The sequence below is a fragment of the Trichomycterus rosablanca genome, chromosome 6 (assembly GCF_030014385.1).
Source record: "Trichomycterus rosablanca isolate fTriRos1 chromosome 6, fTriRos1.hap1, whole genome shotgun sequence".
In the NCBI taxonomy this organism is placed as follows: Eukaryota; Metazoa; Chordata; class Actinopteri; order Siluriformes; family Trichomycteridae; genus Trichomycterus; species Trichomycterus rosablanca.
The window spans coordinates 6,933,577-6,954,634 of NC_085993.1; the positions used below are offsets into that span (position 1 = coordinate 6,933,577).

At 38.5% G+C, this 21,058-nt stretch overlaps 1 protein-coding gene across 1 annotated transcript in view; it reads right to left on the reverse strand.

The window, feature by feature from the left end:
• lmo4b (LIM domain only 4b) overlaps positions 1 to 17,339 on the reverse strand; it is a 34,146-nt gene extending 16,807 nt beyond the window's left edge. The window contains exons 1-2 of the mRNA XM_062996543.1: positions 17,278 to 17,339; positions 8,257 to 8,497 (exon numbers count right to left, since the gene is read on the reverse strand). Of these exons, the coding sequence (XP_062852613.1) occupies positions 8,257 to 8,492 (236 nt within the window). The 5' untranslated portion in view covers positions 8,493 to 8,497; positions 17,278 to 17,339. The remainder of the gene's footprint in view (positions 1 to 8,256; positions 8,498 to 17,277) is intronic.
• Positions 17,340 to 21,058: the final 3,719 nt, after the last annotated feature.

Consider the following 21,058-nt stretch of genomic DNA (forward strand, 5'->3'; position numbering starts at 1 on the left):
TTCAAGTCCTGTCAGACAAAAGCAGAAGTCTAAAGCTACAGTAAAACTGGGCAGACAGAAGGGTTCAGTGTATTTTAATAGCCTCTCGGGCAGTACGGTGGCTAAGTGGGTAGCACTGTCGCAAAAGGAGGCCCTACACCATACTAATAAATTATTGTGGTCTAAAACCAGGTGTTTCAGTTATTTTGTCCAACCTCTGTATACAGTGTATCACAAAAGTGAGTACACCCCTCACATTTCTGCAAATATTTCATTATATCTTTTCATGGGACAACACTATAGACATGAAACTTGGATATAACTTAGAGTAGTCAGTGTACAGCTTGTATAGCAGTGTAGATTTACTGTCTTCTGAAAATAACTCAACACACAGCCATTAATGTCTAAATAGCTGGCAACATAAGTGAGTACACCCCACAGTGAACATGTCCAAATTGCGCCCAAATGTGTCGTTGTCCCTCCCTGGTGTCATGTGTCAAGGTCCCAGGTGTAAATGGGGAGCAGGGCTGTTAAATTTGGTGTTTTGGGTACAATTCTCTCATACTGGCCACTGGATATTCAACATGGCACCTCATGGCAAAGAACTCTCTGAGGATGTGAGAAATAGAATTGTTGCTCTCCACAAAGATGGCCTGGGCTATAAGAAGATTGCTAACACCCTGAAACTGAGCTACAGCATGGTGGCCAAGGTCATACAGCGGTTTTCCAGGACAGGTTCCACTCGGAACAGGCTTCGCCAGGGTCGACCAAAGAAGTTGAGTCCACGTGTTTGGCGTCATATCCAGAGGTTGGCTTTAAAAAATAGACACATGAGTGCTGCCAGCATTGCTGCAGAGGTTGAAGACGTGGGAGGTCAGCCTGTCAGTGCTCAGACCATACGCCGCACACTGCATCAACTCGGTCTGCATGGTCGTCATCCCAGAAGGAAGCTGACGCACAAGAAAGCCAGCAAACAGTTTGCTGAAGACAAGCAGTCCAAGAACATGGATTACTGGAATGCCCTGTGGTCTGACGAGACCAAGATAAACTTGTTTGGCTCAGATGGTGTCCAGCATGTGTGGCGGCGCCCTGGTGAGAAGTACCAAAACAACTGTATCTTGCCTACAGTCAAGCATGGTGGTGGTAGCATCATGGTCTTGGGCTGCATGAGTGTTGCTGGCACTGGGGAGCTGCAGTTCATTGAGGGAAACATGAATTCCAACATGTACTGTGACATTCTGAAACAGAGCATGATCCCCTCCCTTCAAAAACTGGGCCTCATGGCAGTTTTCCGACAGGATAACGACCCCAAACACAACCTCCAAGATGACAACTGCCTTGCTGAGGAAGCTGAAGGTAAAGGTGATGGACTAAACCCAATTGAGCACCTGTGGCGCATCCTCAAGTGGAAGATGGAGGAGTTCAAGGTGTCTAACATCCACTAGCTCCGTGACGTCATCATGGAGGAGTGGAAGAGGATTCCAGTAGCAACCTGTGCAGCTCTGGTGAATTCCATGCCCAGGAGGGTTAAGGCAGTGATAATAATGGTGGTCACACAAAATATTGACACATTTGGGCACAATTTGGACATGTTCACTGTGGGGTGTACTCACTTATGTTGCCAGCCATTTAGACATTAATGGCTGTGTGTTGAGTTATTTTCAGAAGACAGTAAATCTACACTGCTATACAAGTTGTACACTGACTACTCTAAGTTATATCCAAGTTTCATGTCTACAGTGTCGTCCCATGAAAATATATAATAAAATATTTGCAGAAATGTGAGGGGTGTACTCACTTTTGTGATACACTGTATATATATATATATAATCATATATATATATATATATATAGAGAGAGAGAGAGAGAGAGAGAGAGAGAGAGAGAGAGAGACGGTCGGAGTCAACTCAGGTGTTTCGCGAATTTCGGTTCGTAACCCAAAATTTGTTCGTACGTTAAGTTGAAATAGATCGTTCGTAACCCAAAATGTTCGTATGGTAAACCGTTCGTAACTCGAGGGTCGACTGTATTTAGAAAAAGTTTTGCTCATAAAACCGAACTATAAAACCAGCCGATTAGGCCTTAGGTGTTTTTAAACTTTGCTTAAAGTAAAGTTCCGTTTCCATTCGACCGTCTCCTGTCTGACTGGGATAAACGTGCAATGGTGGCGCCCGTCCGCTCCGACGTAATTGTGATGAGCATCCCGGGCTGGGTGGTTCCTCTCATCTCCCATTAGAGGAAATGTGATGCATTTTCACTCACCGCGTCCCAATCAATCGGCTGAGTGTTTCTGCTCGGCCGCTATTAATACGAGTCAGCCGGGAGATGGAACTCCATTATTTACACTGCAAGGCCAATTTAATAATCCATTACAAAAATAAGATGGGGCCCCTTTAAATCCCCCTCCATTCTGTCCCATCCCAGTCTCCCAGAGGGGCCTTGCAATAATCCCCCAATACACTACATCTCTCATTCTCTCTCTCTCTCTCTCTCTCTCTCTCTCTCTCTCCCTCAAAAGCCAATTTGGTTAATTAAATGTTTTGTTTGCGATGCGGCTCTCGTTTATTTCGGACACGTCATTGGGAGAGAATCGGAGCCAGGGACTAGATCTCATTAGATAAAACCCATCAGGACTAAAGGAAAATGGAGGGGGACTCTAATTAAAGCTTTTAATTGTGTGCACTCACTGTCAGATGTGGGCTTTTTTTTCACCCTCGTCTCTCTTGTCCTTCTCTCTTATCTCTCGTCAGATCATCGACGGCTGTGTGAGCCGAACACTCATTACAAAGAGAAAGGTGCAGCCACTTTTTCTCCTCCCTGCTCTTTTTAATTAGCACCGCAGCCCGGGTCGCCCCCCTCACAACTTCCCCCCCTTCCCTACCACTTCATCTTTACACATCAGGTGCACTTTTGAATGAGTTTAATCACATTTTTAACAAAAAAAGAAAAAGTCCACACGGACTTAAAGGCTCACTGGTCAATACAGAATTGTGGCCTCTAGATATCTTCACTAATCATGCAGCAGGATGGAAGAGGTAACACTTTAATTAAAGCAGATCTAATCATATCGATGGGAAAACAGCATCCAAAAAACTTTCCTCTCCATAGTCAGATCACTGACTTGCATCCAAGGGCCTTTCATTACAACACCATCCATACAGCACACGAAAATCAACATGACAGACTCCCTTGCTAAATGGCTGGCATGTTAAAACACTATTATAGTGATAAAAAACACAATCTCTACCCCATTCACATGTATTTTGGTTTTTAAATACTGCATATGTGACGTGTAGAAGTAGCAAGAGTAGTCAGACTCACACTTGAGTAAAGCTGCGTTCAAACTTTGATGCTCATGAGCTACCCGCATTCTGGTGGACTGGACATGAGAACTAAACATAATATGTGGCAACAAGGGTTGGTTACTTCATACAACATACTACATACTGAATAATACATACTAAAAACTGTTGTGTTATGTTTTTAGTATAGTATGATGTGGATTGGGACACAGCCTTGGACGCTCATAAGCTACCGGCATTTCAGTGGAGTAGACATGAGAATTAAATCTAACATGGCAACAAGAGATTGGTTACTTCCCACAACATACTATGTACTAAATAGCACACACTAAATACTACTTACTAAGTTAGTACACTGATGTTATGAATTTAATACAGTATGATGTGGATTGGGATACAGCCTTGTATGCTTATGAGCTACCAGAATTTCAGTGGAGTGGACATGAGAACCAAATATAACATGGCAACAAGAGATTGGTTACTTCCCACAACATACTACATACTGAATAGTACACAGTACACAGATCTGGGATTTGAATATCAACTGTGCTGTCAGCCAGTCGGGCATATACACAGACAGATTGGCTATGTCTGAACGAACAGCCGAACAGCCTAGTCACCTCTCAGTCTCTAAAATTTAAATGAGGGAAAAAAAGAGATGCCGAATTGGGTATGCAGTCCACTGTGGTGACCCCTAAACAGGGTAAGAGTTAAAAGAAAAAAAACTGAATACTATCAACTTAAGTAGTTGGCTTTAATGGTCACTCAACCCTTCATCTTCATCTTGGTGTTTTTGTCCAGATGCTCACCTGCTTGCTAAGCGTTAGCATCGGCACAGCACTTAATCACACACACATGCTAATGACCTCATCACGGCCAAAGATGCTCTCAAACAAAACATGACTTTGTTCTTTTACTTCAAGCTTTACTGCATATTGAGGCATGTGAGAAGGCCAGAAACCAACTGCAATACTGGCAGGAGCGAGCAATACAACTAAAGTAGTAGTGCAAAAACTTCTACCCGATGTGAGAAGAAAGATGTGCTGACGTGATTTAAAAGACCTGATTTATAAATGCAGCGTGAAAAGAAAATGCTAATAATGCTTATTATTAGTATGCAGGTATTCGTGATGTAATTCTACATGGCACTCACTGCCTGTATAGGTAAATAAATGAGTGACCACATAAAAAAAAGTATCAGTTTCTGTGCGACCCCTGTGTGAGCAATGGTCTCAGTCTGGCCACCCCTATGAAAATCGTCTGACTTCGCCATTACATTATGTTACATTATTTTTACTGGAAAGACAAAATAAAGAAAAATGTGTGTAATTCTTACATACTTCCTACATTTTTTTACAATGTGTTAACTTATATTAATTCTAAATAAAACCTTAACATTATATATTTTTTGCAATAGTGTTTTCTCGAAATAAATAAAATATTTTTCAGTGTTTTGTTATATCGCCAAAAATATCGTTATCGCAAAAATAACCTGAAATATCGTGATATTATTTTAGGGCCATATCGCCCACCCCTACTCCTTATACCCTTACTGCACATGTTAAACTGGTAAATGACTGCACTATCAAAGCAGGCCTCTGACGTGAGTTGAGTGAGACTGGTGACCTGACCTTCTCTCAAAGTGTCAGACGGCCTTATGTAAATATTTAAAAAGCCCTTTTCGCTAATTAGATTGTCTCCTTCGGCCCGGACAGGACACAGGACTCCACAGAAAAAGAAACTCAGACATGAAACTCAGCAGCACTCATTCTGAAGTCTGTTGTAAAGCCAGTGATGGAGCTCGTCTCTGCTCTGTACGATAAAAAAAAACAAGCCTGCAGGTTTGTAGGTTTCTTAAAAACATCAGAAATCTCTTTCGTCTCTCTCGTGTCAATAGTTTGACCTCTCCGAGCGAAAGGACTCTTTACCCTCGAGCTCTAACGAGCGCCGCTGCACCACAATCCAGCACACATGTTCTCCATGGAAAATCCAGCACGCTCGGTGGGACGTCCCCGTGCCTGACGACTTCTCCTCAAACGGCCCGCGCCGCTTCTCATGGTTACATTCCAAATGTTATTATATGAGGCAATCAAAGAGCCTCGACGGACGACACCCAGATGGCCCAAATGAGCTCCTCCTAAAAGATCTAACGTGTTGTTAAAGCAAACGGCCATTATAAGAGTTTTATCGATTGTAACAAAGTTTCTTACTCGTTAGAATCAACACTGACCAGAATTTTACTGACCGGCTGTGTAACATAATATTCACTAAAGAACGCTGGTTAAACTTCATGTTTTTTTGCTTTACAAAGAGAAAATATGTAAGTCAATGCAACCTCTAAAGGAAACTAATACAGATTCAAATTCAAACTGTAAAGGAAAAGGAAACTATTGAACAACTGGTGTGAAGAACTGCACATCCAAAAAGCTTAAATATTTAAAAAGCACTAACAGTGAATGATAAAACACCCATGATGAAGATTTACAGTAATATTGATATACTCTAATTATAGCTGAGGACTGACTAATATGATAATATATACCATCTGATAAGAAGTGTCCACCGGTAGAGATTTGGTTCTATCATTTACACTATGACATATATGGCTCATTAGAGTTGTGCTTGACTGTCCAGAATTGATTTATGTCATTTGTTTATTCATACAGGACTTCAACTGGACACCATCAGACTACAAGAAGTAAAAGATCTGTTGGGTAAATATCCAGGTTAGTTGGATAAAAAGTGGATTTTTTATAGAAATGTGATTGAATAACCATATTTTATGGCTCCAATTTTCCACATAAAGCATCATGTAGTAATGTATACCTTTAGCATATTTTTATTTCTTACTTAACATCTGAAAATGTATCAAATCTATTAAAATGTCAAACACATGGGGAGTAGATAACGTTCCTTAAGTCAACAGATAGACTTAAATTCAAATATCACTGACACAAATATACAGATGTAACAGGAATGTTAAAAAGCATGCACACTATATATATAACACGTGTCACATGTGCCACGATTTGAATCGGTTATCCATTTAAGATGAATCGATATTCACTTTAAACAGCAGAGGGCACTGGCGCTATTCACCTCGCCTGGTTGACAGCACTTCACAAAGATGCCAGGTAGGGGATTTTCCTGCCAAATTTATTTATGTGAGGATTCTTTATTTGTATTATTCATTTATTTATATAATGTTGGGTGGCACGGTGGCTAAGTGGGTAGCACTGTCGCCTCACAGCAAGAAGGTCCTGGGTTCGATCCCCAGGTGGGGCGGTCAGGGTTCTTTCTGTGCGGAGTTTGCATGTTCTCCCCGTGTCCGCGTGGGTTTCCTCCGAGTGCTCCGGTTTCCTCCCACAGTCCAAAAACATGCCACCAGGCTAATTGGAAACACTGAATTGTTCTATAGATACCTAGCCGCTAGATGCACAGACCAGTGCATTGTAGTGCCGGTCCCAAGCCCGGATAAATAGGGAGGGTTGTGTCAGGAAGGGCATCCGGCGTAAAAACTGTGCCAAATCCCGCCGGCAACACCTAACGGGAAGAACCCCGTAATCAAGAAACGGGACAAAGGCTGAGGAACAAGAAGAAGAAGAAGAAGATGATTTATTTAAATAATGTTGGATTTGTTTTAAAATTTAATTTCAGTTTTTGTACATTATTTGGCATAGTTTGTACCTACCTCAGAAATGAAAGGGCATTCATTATTTAAATAAATAAAAGATAAGCACAAATACAGTATTTTATTCTATTTTTTTTTAAAGAGAAATAATAAAAGGAAACTTTGTCTTCAATTTCATTTTGTTAAAAAAAAAATTGGGGAAAAATCGTATCGTGAACCCAGTATCGTGAATCGTATCGCATCGTGAGTGTATCGTTACAACCCTAATATACTGTATATATGTATATACAGAGAGAGAGAGAGAGAGAGAGAGAGAGAGAGAGAGAGAGAGAGAGAGAGAGAGAGAGAGAGAGCAAAGTTTAACAAACTTACAAATAAAAAGTACCAAACACTCCTCACATTTGCTCTGATCAGTGAAATGCAGTCCTACAGATAGACGTTCCTCAGAAACCAGTGATGTTTTCAAGTGTGTTTGACTACAGTTCACTACATCGACTGTGCTGTTTAACTCGAGTTTGGCTTACAAACAAAGTGTTTGATTGGCTTTACTCAATACAAGGTCAACATATCAATCAATCAGTGCTATAACACAGAGGGTGGGAGTTTGAGCAGGTCAGCAGAAGTCGGTTTTTCTACACCGTAGCTGTGCCGGAGATGTACAGCATCTGTATGTACTTTCGTTTATGGTAAAAACTTTGAATGCATCACATACACATACGCACAATGTCAGTGTCACGCACAGTGCGTGTGTTTGTGTCATGGTGTTTATGTCACACACGATGTCTGTGTCGTGCACAGTGCCTGTGTCCTGAATGAAGTCTACCAGGCACGGTGTCTGTGTCACGGCGTCTGTGTTACGCACCATGCCTGTGTTACACACAGTGTCGGTGTCTGTGTCGTGCATGGTGCCTGCATCGCACACCATGTCTGTGTCACGAACTGTGCCAGTGTGTGCCAGTGTCTGTGTCACACACGGTGTCTGTGTTACACACAGTGTCTGTGTCGTGCACAGTGTCTGCATCACACACCATGTCTGTGTCATACACTGTGCCAGTGTCTGTGTAGGAAACCGTGTCTGTGTCACACACGGCGTCTGTTACGCACCATGTCTATGTTACACACAGTGTCGGTGTCTGTGTCGGGCACGATGTCTGCATCACACAAAATGTCTGTGTCTTGCACTGTGCCAGTGTATGTGTCACAAACGGCGTCTGTGTTACTCACCGTGTCTGTGTTACACACAGTGTTGGTGTCTGTGTCGTGCACGGTGTCTGCATCACGTACTGTGCTTAGTGTCTGTGTCACACACGGTGTCTGTGTCAGGCACTGTGTCTGTGTACAAACCTGATGTAGTCGTTTCTGCAGAGGATCATGCCGCTCTTGGTGTAGCAGGAGGTACCAATCTCTCCGAGCTGAGCTTGGCAGCACGAGCATTTAAGGCAGCGGCTGTGCCAGTAGCTGTCCATGGCGTAGAGGAGGAAACGATCTGCAATCTTTCCTCCACAGCCCGCGCAACGTTTCCACGACATGGATCCTGCTCCGACCGGTGCCGCCTGGGTGTTACCGCCTGGATTCACCATCGTCCCTGTTTAAGCACATACAGCACATGTTAACACTTACTACATGGGGCTCTTTTCACCTAGGACATGACTTTAATCGAGGACATAACTGTGCCAGCTAATAATTCATGGCATAGTGTTTCTATACAAACTTTAAGTTCAAGATTAGTAAAAATATATTCTTCAGGACTGGCTAAAATTAACCAGCAGCGAGTTACTTTTTACAGGGGTGATATACAGTAGGTGTTGAATAACTTTGGTTTTTTTTAATTATTAAAATGATGTCTTGTGTTTTTTTAAGCTTTGTGTGATTTGTTTTGTTTCATGATTTAAAATCATTTGTTTTAACAAATATGCAACGAGAGCCGTCATAAATGGGGTAATAACCCTTTCACAGTGTCATGCACAGCGTCTGTGATACGCACAGTGTCGGTGTCGCGCACAGTGCCAGTGTCTGTGTCACACACGGTGCCTGTGTCTGTGTAATGCCTAATGTCCGTGTCTGTGTCACCCATGGTGTCTGTGTCACAATCGGTGCCTGTGTCACACACTGTGCCAGTGTCGCGCACTGTGCCAGTGTCATGCACTGTGTCAGTGTCTGTGTCACACACGGTGCCTGTGCCTGTGTCACGCACGGTGTCGCAATTTGTTTTGTTTAAGTGCACAGTGTCTGTGTCGCACACTGTGCCAGTGTCTGTGTCATGCCTAATGTCTGTGTCTGTGTCACCCATGGTGTCTGTGTCACAAACGGTGCCTGTGTCACGCACGGTGCCTGTGTCACGTTTTGTTTTGTTTAATGATTTTAAATCATTTGTTTTAACAAATATGCAACAAGAGCCATCATAAATGGGGTAATAACCCTTTCACAGCATGGTTCATAAAAACTGCATTTATAACTGTTTATTATTACGCCCAGTATCAACATGTAATAACTATTGTAGAGAATTAATGTAATAACTGTTGTAGAATAATAATGTAATAATTATTGTAGAGAATTAATGTAATAACTGTTGTAGAATAATCATGTAATAACTGTTATAGAGTAATAATGTAGTAAAGTTAAATTGTCAAATTTATGCATTTAAAAAGAATAAAAATAAAAATGAGACTTTTAAACAGAGCTTTTTAAAAAATATATCTTTGACGTGTGGACAAAATGTGGTTCATTTATTTACACCAACACTTTCGTCCAATAAATACTAAAAAGCAATGAAAATTGTGACACTGCAGAATTGATTTAGGATTAAAACTATTTAGGACTAAAACACATGAAGTGCATGAAGCACTGTGCCACTTCATGCAACACGACTGTGAACTGTGTAAAACCCTTTTTTCTAAAGAATTCTCTCCAAATCTGAATCACGCTGTGCACGAAATATGACCTGCACAAAGAAACTCAAACCAACTACAAAAAGAAGCTGACCTTTTAACCTTATGACTTCATGTTTAAACATACTGCACCCCAAGGCAAACCACCACAAACTGGAGCAGCATATACAGAAAACAGGAGTGTTTTGTTGTGTTGTGTTGTGTTTTATCGCCATTATAAGCTCTGTATTTAGAGCCATCTCTAACAGGAGTGTTTTAACTCATGTCTTTATACCACGTATACGTATGTATGATGATAATACTGATAACTCTAATTCTGATATGACTACCCAAAAGAATAATTTAGTACTTTCAACAACTGGCCTAACATCTGTCTTTACACATACAGCATGGTTTAATTCTAAAAAGATGTTGATGTTGGTTGGGAAGATTTTACACACGAGTACGATTCCTGGGAAAAGAGCTTCCCATAGTGTCCTGGGACTAAATTACTAACCCACACTTGTAATGATGGGGATGTGTGGATGTAGAACGTGTTCGCTGCTGCTCTGTAGCTTTTTCCATACAAGCGGTTTACTGAACCACAAATCCACAACTACCTGAAAGCAGCAAGAGTTCAACAGCTAACAATAAGCATTAGTGCTTGGGTGACACAGCCGTCTAACACGCTAGCACACCACTGCCTGGTGTTCAAACTCGCAACCTGAGCTAATGACCTTCCCGGGCAGCCACTGCCCCTTCGATATGCGATCATCTGGACTGGTTCAGGCATCCACATATCTGTGTGTGTGTGGGGGGTGGTACACAGAGCTTAGCGTGGCTCTACATGATACACCTCAGTGTGAGAACCCAACACTGGCAGGTAATAAGAAGCGGCCGCAGATTGGACACTTATAGGAGGGGCGTGTTGTGATCCAGCCATCCTGGGTCAGACCAGGGGTTGTGCAGACGGCAACAGATTCAAAACCAGGAGGTGGAAATGACTACATCTGGAAATAAATAAAGGAAGATCCAAAAAATAAACAAATAATATAAAGCTCTGTAATAAAAGTTTAGCTTTTCTAAGTGAAGAGAGAGGGGTTAAATGTTCGAGCCCAGACCAGTGAGGTATGGTGGTGGGAGCAGTAATTAAATTAACTAAAATGATTTTCCTCACTGTACAAGTTTTAAGTAAACAGGTTTGTGGAAAAAGTCAATTATTGTATTAATAAATTCTTGTTCCAGCCTATATTAGAATAATCAGAATGATTTATGTATTTTAAACCAATGTAATTCCGAGTTGACTGGAACCATCTAAGGCTCTATATGTCATAACATTCATCTGTATCAGTCCGTCATCCGAGTCCGTCCCTGATCCTTATCTAAATGCTGAGCTCGGCTCTTCGGTGATGAATGCCTCCTCGGCTGATTACTCCGGGGCGGCAGGAACAATTAAAGAGGCGCTGCATGGCTTTTGTCGAGCTCCCTAAATTGCTTTTAAATAGCGCATTACTTCCAGCCAGGCCATTCTTCACATTGGGTCAATGTTTTCTCTCTGGGTAAAGAGTGTTATTGGGAATGGAGTGGGCGCTGATCATGGAGAGGACGGCATTAAAGTTGCATGGCGTGTTCACGAGCGAGCGTATTGGGCTGAGAGAGTCGTGTTTACTGTATGAGGAAAATCTCTGTGATTGGATGCAAATGAAGAGTTTGTGATAGAGGTCATAAGGGTTGAATCAATATTTGTGCCTGTATGTAGAAATGTTCCTCTATAGTGCATTACAAACAATTCATGCCATATCAGACCCAAACATCCACTTCTTTTTATACACGGCAGAATAAGATTGCATGAGTCATTCATAAGTGCACATACTGGGAGGGAAAAATGTATTTCAATATACGACAAAGAGAAAAAAGTCTGTGTTACGGTGTAGGGATTCATATAGTCATAAACTACACCGACCAGGCATAACATTATGACCACTGACAGGTGAAGTGAATAACACTGATTATCTCTTCATCACGGCACCTGTTAGTAGGTGGGATATATTACATTAGGAAGCAAGTGAACATTTTATCCTCAAAGTTGATGTTAGAAGCAGGAAAAATGAGTAAGCGTGAGTATTTAAACAAGCTTGACAAGGGCCAAATTGTGATGGCTAGACGACTGACTCAGAGCATCTCCAAAACTGCAGCTCTTGTGGGGTGTTCCCGGCCTGCAGTGGTCAGTATCTATTAAAAGTGGTCCAAGGAAGGAACAGTGGTAAACCGGCAACAGGGTCATGGGCGGCCAAGGCACATTGATGCACGTGGGGAGCGAAGGCTGGCCCGTGTGGAATTAGCATATGGGGGGCATTACATGTGTATATTTTGCACATGCCACATTTTGGCAGTTTTTTTGTTGTTGCTGTTTATCTATTATATATTTAGTGAATGGATCGACATTTTTAATTTAAATATACAAAACCTTCATGTCCTGTGAAGGTTTTTATTAAGAACATTTTCTTTTGGGCCCAAACTTTTGTTTAGTACTGCTTCTACAGTAAGTTAATGCTCATTGTGAACATTACTGCAGTGGTTCAGAATTAAACTGAACCAAATTTAGGATAAAACATAAATAGAATCCAAATATCAAGAAGTTATCTACAATACTTATTAATTAGTGCAAAATTATATTAAAAATTCTATCTAAATCAACACTGAATTTCATCCAGTACCCTGTTATTTTGTCCCTTCTTCGTAACACAGGGCATGAGCATTGTTTAAAAAGGCAATTTTACTGTTATTTACTGTTTAATTTTCATTTTAAAAAGCTGTTTACATAGAATTTGGCTGTTCAGTCAGGAAAGAAATGCAGTGACCTTAGATGCATGTCATTCCACAAACAGCTCGACTTGGGCAGCGTTCCAAATCACATCATAGTGTATGAAGTAGTACGCCATCACAGTGACAATTTAAAATGTATATGCTAATGTAAATGTAATTAAATACCCTGTATACAGTCTAAACAGTTTGTCCAAAATGTAGCCTGATGTAAATAAGATTTGTACCAGTAAAGTTAGTGGAGTCAAAGTAATAGAATCAGTTCCTAAACAGGAGTCAGCCTTTAAACTCCAGTGCAGTTATTCAATCTGCATCTGCATGTTCATTTTTTATGTAAATGCTTCAGGATCTGACTACCTGACGTGTCTTTGTGCGTTTGCTCACCAAGCTCTGTGAGTTTGCTCACCATTTAGCAAGAATAACTCATTTAAAACGTCAACTTGCCTGTAAACACGTCACCAGTTTCTGAACATGCGCAGATGTGGGAATCCATTGAAAATCAAGGATGTAAATCAAATTTTTGGACACAAATCATACTCCATGATTAGTTATAGGTGTATTCTGTTCATGTTCAGGTCAGGCGTGTGCATTTAAATAATCAAATACTTGGTGTATCAGTTATGAAAATGGTAGCCTAAATATGTGAAATCTGCCACTTAAAAACTTTACATTGTATTTACACCATTTCTGTCCATTTTTCATGAAAAACAACCGAACATCAGAAGAAGATGATGTTACACATAATTAAAAGAAAGAAATCAGCTCTGTGCTGCTTTTAAGCGGATAAACTAGGATCAAAATGCGCCTCATAAACCTAAACACTACACCATGTGTGCATATGATAACACTAATGCTAAAATATGCATAAAAACTATAAAATTTTTACTTTTTATGAACAATACTGTTTATTTAATTCATTTATATTTTATAAAAAATAAAATGTGGTGTGTGAAAAGTTTAGGCATATTTCAATATGTTTTTCTGCCAATAATTAGAAACTGTGCACTATAATGTGTATAAAACAAAGAATCTGAGAAGGGGTGTCTAATCTTTTTTTATCAGAAAGCACATGCACTCATTGAAATAAGTGTCTTAAGTAACTGCACACCACTTTAAACAGTCACTGTCCTACCAGTGGTGACACAAAAGTAACAGAAAGAGGCGCACCGTTACACCGAGCCAGCACCCAACCGTCTATGTACTCGAGTACTAGTTTGTTTTTCCCTCTGCCAACTTCTTGATCAGTAAAATGACCAAAAATGCCTTGAACAATCACATAACTGAAGAAAGAAACTGCTTTCACAATCAGACTGTTATTGTGCATGTTAAAAAAACGCTCTGCATATTGGAGCCAAATCAGAGCTTCTGTTTTGAAGCTCATTTTACTTTGAACTTCTTCCACTCCTGCTTTATATTACTGAATTCATAAGAAGCATCACAAAGCCTTTCATTCAGTATTTATAGTAAATTCAAACAAAGCTCATGATACCTTATAATGCCTGGCATCATTAACATGCCTGTGGTTTCTCAAAACAGAGAAGGCTTTCAATAATACAGGCTTTTGGAAATGTATATTTAGTCTGAAAGTTCCAAAAACATCTTGAATTAGGCGAGTTTTGTTCAGTGCATCAAACATTCTTGGTGTTTGGATGCGAATTAAGACAGTAGAAGTTTATGTAGCTCTGTGTGTTATTTCAATGCGTAAATACACGTAATGCATTAGTGGGTGTATACAAAAATTCCCTGTTAGATGTAAATCATACACTTTATGATGCATGAACCATTTTATTGTACTCTTAGTAGCACTTTATATAACTCAAAAATAAAGCATGCATTTTATGCCATGCATTTTAACATAAAATACCTGCAATTTTTTTTTTAAATACCCATGACAATAATGACATGGGTATTGTAAGGAAAGTGTGTTTTAAGAAGAAGTAAACATCACTGACGGGTAGAGTTGAGTTTAGTATATAAATAATTTTTTTTGTGCGTAGATGCATATAAACACCGTAAGAAACGAATGATTAGACACTCAATTTCAGGCTGATTGCATTTTGTAATGCGGGTCTGTGCTTTGAAATGAAGGTCAAATCAATATTTGTGGCTGTTTGCACAAATGCCACCTATAGTACGTTTCCACGCCATATCAGACCTGACAACACACGTCTGCTATAAAACACTTGTTAACACGTCCTGGTAGCATTTATGAACCTGGTAAACACAACACATTAAATAAAGCTTAATGCCTGTCAAAACCTGTACAATTGCTCACAAATATCTTTCCCCTGGGGCTATAAAGCATTATAACACATCTCTGGTTCCTCAAATTGTCCTTAACTAATGTTAAGAGCAAATGCAAAGTTGCATGATGCGATCACATGGGAAGATTGACCGAGTTGTGTTGAGTAAATTTGGAAAATCCTCAGCATTTGGATGTGCATTAATACTGCAGATGCCTTTTCAATAAAATCAATAAGAACAAATAAAATATTTTAGTAATATTTATAGTGCAACTCTGTGGTGTAACATAAAGGTTGAAGCAGTATTTATAACAACTAACACGCAAAGTACAGTAAATTAAAGGTACAGAAGGTTTTTGGCTCAAAACTACATTCACTGTACTCTCCTTTAAGCCTAAATTTTGACCTGTTGTACATTTCTAGCATTGTTCCACTGTCTGAGAGTGACTGTTAAAAGGTAGTAAGAGAGAGAAAGAGAGGGGGCGAGAATGGGGCATTTACAGTAGAGCCCATTAGCAGAGGCACTTTTAATAATATGTGAGTGCTGATCTGGTCTATAAGCAGATGAAAAGGTGATAAATAAAGCAGAACAAACTGAGTGTATAGAAGACAAAAAAAAATCAGACTGATCAAATTCATTTCACCAGAAAAAGTTTACACCACTGCAATAAAACCACAGTTGTTTTTCTGATGAACAGTTTGATGGATTGCTCTTTTATAAATTTTAATTACACCACAAAAATATACAGATGTGGATACTCCGTCAATACTTTTACTAACCAACTTCTTTCTTATTCCCACTATCAAGTAGATGTGAATTTAAATCTAAGATTTTTAGGTTATTTTATATTTGTTTATTTCATATTGTGCTCTCTCTTTTTTTTTTACAAATCATTAAACTTTCCTTTTCCATGTTTTAAACTGTGGCACATTTATTCACGGACTGATCGGCCTGTACTGGCAAACCTCAGCAAAAGAAAACAAAATCTCAACAAAAAAATGAAATGTCATGATCCATGCCTCCACATCTTTTAGACAGTTAACTAAAAATGGTGCAAACTAAGAACAGATTTTGGCAGTGAATCAGGTTACACAATACCACAATTAATTAAAACTATTACTAATTTTTTACAAAGTCCTTTTTAAACACTGAAAAACACTTCACAAAATCAATGTTCTTGTTATGGTGTCTAATACGTGGCATTTCGAAGGCAAACTTAAGCAATACTGGACATAACAGGTACTGGGGACTTTTAGAAGTCGTCCTTCAAAAGAGAAATAAGGACACTATACTTGCACTCACATGTCAAAAGTTTACATACATTTACAAGGTACATTATGTTTTGGGATTTAAACAATTAACAAAGGAAAAAACCTTATACACATTATTTTTTTCTATCAAATGACTAAAATGTTTGTTTTAAAGATTTTCTGTGTGGAATCAGTGGAGGGTTTTTAATGTCATTGAATTCCTCATCAGCAAGCTTTACATTCTGTTGGCTTAAAAGCTGAATCACATTAGGAAAGCCCCGGCTTCTGTCTTTTCTACATCTGTGTAATCTACACAAACCTTACTTTACATCAACTGTAAGGTGATGAGTTTGAAATAGGAAAAGGACTTCAAAGTTCTTGCAGGGCAGTTTACAAGCCCTTGGTAATGTACAGTTTTCTAGACTGAACAGTTTGACCAAGGTTTCAGCAGTTTGAGATATGACAAACACTTTTGCTGTCTTGGATCACATCTGATCAAGTGGGTTTTCTTTCCAAAGCTTGGAAAGAGACTGTCCAGTGTACTTTTTAATAGGGTCAAACTGACCCTGACTGATTTATAGTGGCACAGAGAAGTCTTCAACTGTAGTTAATTGTAATGACTAATGAGAAACAAGGAGGTCATGATATGAAGTTAAATACAATGATGGGAATTTCTACACCACTACAATATAGTACAAATTAATTATTCTACTTGCTGTTTGTATATATTTGATCCATAGATTTATAAAACCCACATTGGATCGTCACTTATTATCAGTGACACACACACACACACACACACACACACGAAAAAGAAAAAGAGGATGCATTATTTCTGTAATTTCAGTACTTTCATGTCTCTAACAAGTGTATGGAAACATGTCTCATCACCTGTATGTGTAAATGTACGCAGATGTAAGTTACACCTTTAATTAATACGTGTTTTTTAAGTCAGAATGTCAAAATAGTGGATACACATGGTGCATGGCTTGTTTTAACCCAAATGCCTTTTACCCAATTGCATTAAGGAGAAGTGCATGGCCAAGTTGAGTCTGATACACTAGAACTAATTCCTCTCCCACCATCTGTAACCTGCTGTTATTCTGTTTAATCCTCATTAATGTATCCAAATAGTACAATCAGTCCATGTTAGAGCAGTTATACAACAAATAACAACTCACCTCGATTATTCGGTCCGAATATAAGAAGCGATAATCAATCAGTGCGTCTTTCGGAAATAATAAAGAAATCTCAGATCAGCTCGGTGAGGAAGCAGAAGAGAAAAGTCCGTCAGCAGTGAGAATATAAAGTCCAGAGCAGCGCGGAAGGATTTCAGTGTAATTATAATAAGAATAAATGTAGATTACTAATTATATTTCCACACCGCACTGAGCTTCTGCTGCTGATCTTCTTCACGATATGAAAATGTCCGGTGATGATTAAAGCCGATCCGATGCGCACTCACTCATGTCCGGGATCTGAGTACCGAGCAGCCCGCTGTAGCTCTAACAGTGCAACTCCGCTCGCTGTCTGTGCGCTTCTGCTCTACATGTGTTACTGACAGCAATGAAATAACCCAGCACGCAGACCTACACCAGGGTTGCCAGATTGCACAGTTTTGTAGTATTTCATATATGAATACATACAAACATATTTTTTATCCAAAGCTGCATGTAACTGTGTCTCACACTTAAAATATAAATACATACATAGCTTTGAACATATAGAACGTTACAGTTATTAAAAAATACATGAAACACAAAATAGGGTTTTAATAAAATCTGGCAACGCAAATTAAAGACGCCCGCCTCTTCATTATGACGCTATTAACTTAACAGCATTCGTAAAGCGCGCTTTCATTTAAGCGGAGCAGAAATAGCAGTCTGAAGAGAAAAAAATTAAATTAAATAATAGATCAAACAAATATATACATATAAGATATAAGAAGCATATATAATATATATATATATATATATATATATATATATATATAAAGCAATAATATAAGATATAGAAAAATTAAAATAAAGTCATTATAATTTAATCATTTAATTATTTTTATATTTTGTATAAATAGATTTATATAAATGTTATACAACTATAAACAATGTATGTTCTTGTCATAATACGTTGTCATTATTCTGTCTTTCTCAAACCATAAGTCTATGTTATGTATTATTATAATAATAATAATAATTATTATTATTATTATATTATTATTATTTGTTGTTGTTATTATTATTATATAATTTCATTATTTCTGACCATTTTAATTAGTAATATAAACTCTAGTCATATAACATTTGTATAAATACAATAACTATCAAGTTAAACATTTGTATTAAATTAATAATAATGATTATTAGTAGTAGTAGTAATATTCTGCTTCCACTGACATTTGAATATTATTATTATTATTAATTGTATTATTATTATTATTATATTATTATTATTATTATTATTATTATTATTAACAGACAGCAACAATAATAATAGGAGTAATAGCAGTAATATTCTGCTTCCACTGACATTTGAATATTATTATTAGTAGTAGTAGTAGTAGTAGTAGTAGAAGTAGTAGTAGTAGTGGTAGTAGTAGTAGTAGTAGTAGTAGTAGTAGTAGTAGTAGTAGAAGTAGCAGTAATAGTGGTAGTAGTAGTAGCAATATTCTACTTTCACTGACATTTGAATATTATTATTATTAGTAGTAGTAGTAGTAGTAGTAGTAGAAGTAGTAGTAGTAGTAGTAGTAGTAGAAGTAGTAGTAATAGTGGTAGTAGTAGTAGTAGTAGTAGTAGTAGTAGTAGTAATAGTGGTAGTAGTAGTAGTAGTAGTAGTAGAAGTAGTAGTAGTAGTAATAGTGGTAGTAGTAGTAGTAGTAGTAGTAGTAGAAGTAGTAGAAGTAGTAGTAATAGTGGTAGTAGTAGTAGTAGTAGTAGTAGTAGTAGAAGTAGTAGTAATAGTGGTAGTAGTAGTAGTAGTAGTAGTAGAAGTAGTAGTAGTAGTAGTAATAGTGGTAGTAGTAGTAGCAATATTCTACTTTCACTGACATTTGAATATTATTATTATTAACAAACAACAACAATAACAATAGGAGTAATAGTATAATTAGTATTTGTAACATCTGTATACAGTCATGTGTCACACTGACACAGACACTGAATTGATAAGAATAACTTTTGAATTATGTTTGCCCCAAATGTAAAATGTTAAAATGTATTTATGATCAGCCCTACATTCCAAATAAAACCCGTAATGTGCCTCAGCAATACATTTGTCACTGGCATCACTGACCTTTAATTATATCTGAACTAATCATTTCTTCTCCCTGAGTAAACTGGCTTCACTCATTTACCAAACTGTGTTCATGTGTGCTTCATTTAACTGAGACAATGCAGCGTTTTAGCTCACCAACGCGGTGTTCTTACACAGTAACGCCATCATCTGGCCAGAAAAATAATTACATTTACTGAGAAAAAGAAAAACTTTTTTTGATGTATTGATTTTCAGCCCTTCATCCCAGTTTTACAGTAAAGCGTCACTATGATCAACTCGGAGCTAAACAGGAATACATCTTGGTTAGGGCAGCATAAACTCAAATATATAAATACCTCACAAAATGAAGAGGAAGTGGACAGGCTACTCTACATTGCCTATAAGTGTAAGTGAATAAATAAATGTGTTCCACACTGTTCTGGACAGATTCTTGTCCAGCATGTGTCCAGACCTGCACACTGTATTTTTAGTCCTTAAATAAGTAGTATACAGAGGAAATATTAAAAGTGTTGCTAGTGTTGATTTGAGTGTAGTCCATGATTATTTTGTTTGTAAACAGACTTGCCTAATAAACAAAAATGTTTTACATTTTTAAATTATTACAATTAATGCAATTATTTAATTTAATTCAATTCAATTTATTAAATTAGTACATTTTGGACATAGCCAATCAAGTCTGTGTAGATATCTGGCCTGCAGTAAGCAAAAAGTGTGATGACGTAATCGCTCTAATCTCTGTCTAAGTAGTGTGTCTGAATAACCTGCCTTATAGGCTCTCTACTGAGGCAGCTGCCCAGGTAGGCAGTAAGCAGCAAGGCAGCTCATGTGGTTTTCAGACAGACCCTTAGTTTTGAATTGGTCCATTTTTGGCTTTATAATCTAGCATCACTGTTGTGTGGTGATGTGGCAGCATTTGTAGTCCTAATCAGTCGGAGAGGTCTAATTGTGGACATGGAAAGACCTGGCAGGAGTGAAATGCAGTATTCCAGCCTCAATATGACTAGAACCTGGACAAGAATCTGAGCGGCTTCCAAAAAAAGGCTGAATCTTTCTGATATAGTTGAGAAGGAACCGGGGTCAGGTTAGCAACATGAGTCGAGAACGACAGGTGGTTATCTAGGACCAAGTCAACGTTTTCTATATTTCCAGACAGATTGATCTGAGAGTCATTAAGTGAGATGAAAAGATCTTGGCATGGAGGTACGTCCCCTGGAATATATACCAGCTCAGTCTTACAGTCTTTCAGATGATGAGCTGACATCCATAACGAGATATGTGCCAGACATGCCGAGATGCGAGCTGAGACTTGGGTGTCTGTAGGTGGAAATGACAGGATGAGTTGAGTATCAGGTAATGATAGGAGAAGCTACAGAATATACAGAATATACATAAATCATTTAGAAGCTAAAGTAACAAAGGTGTGAAGTGAGTCCACTGTCCAATCAACTGAGTGTTGAGGCTCGGTATGGACTTGGGGGCTGCTGTGTAAGAATCATGACCAAAAAGAGAAGAAGAACAAGGACTTTCTTTCTTGCATGGCAGAATAATGGTGATTAATGGTCCACACTGGACTGTGGACAGAGTCCTTATATTAAAGCAGTACTCCAGTTCATGAGAAATTGTTTTTTGTTTTCTTGTTGTCAAATAATCCTTCATATTTATTATAAGGGAATACTTTAAAACTTG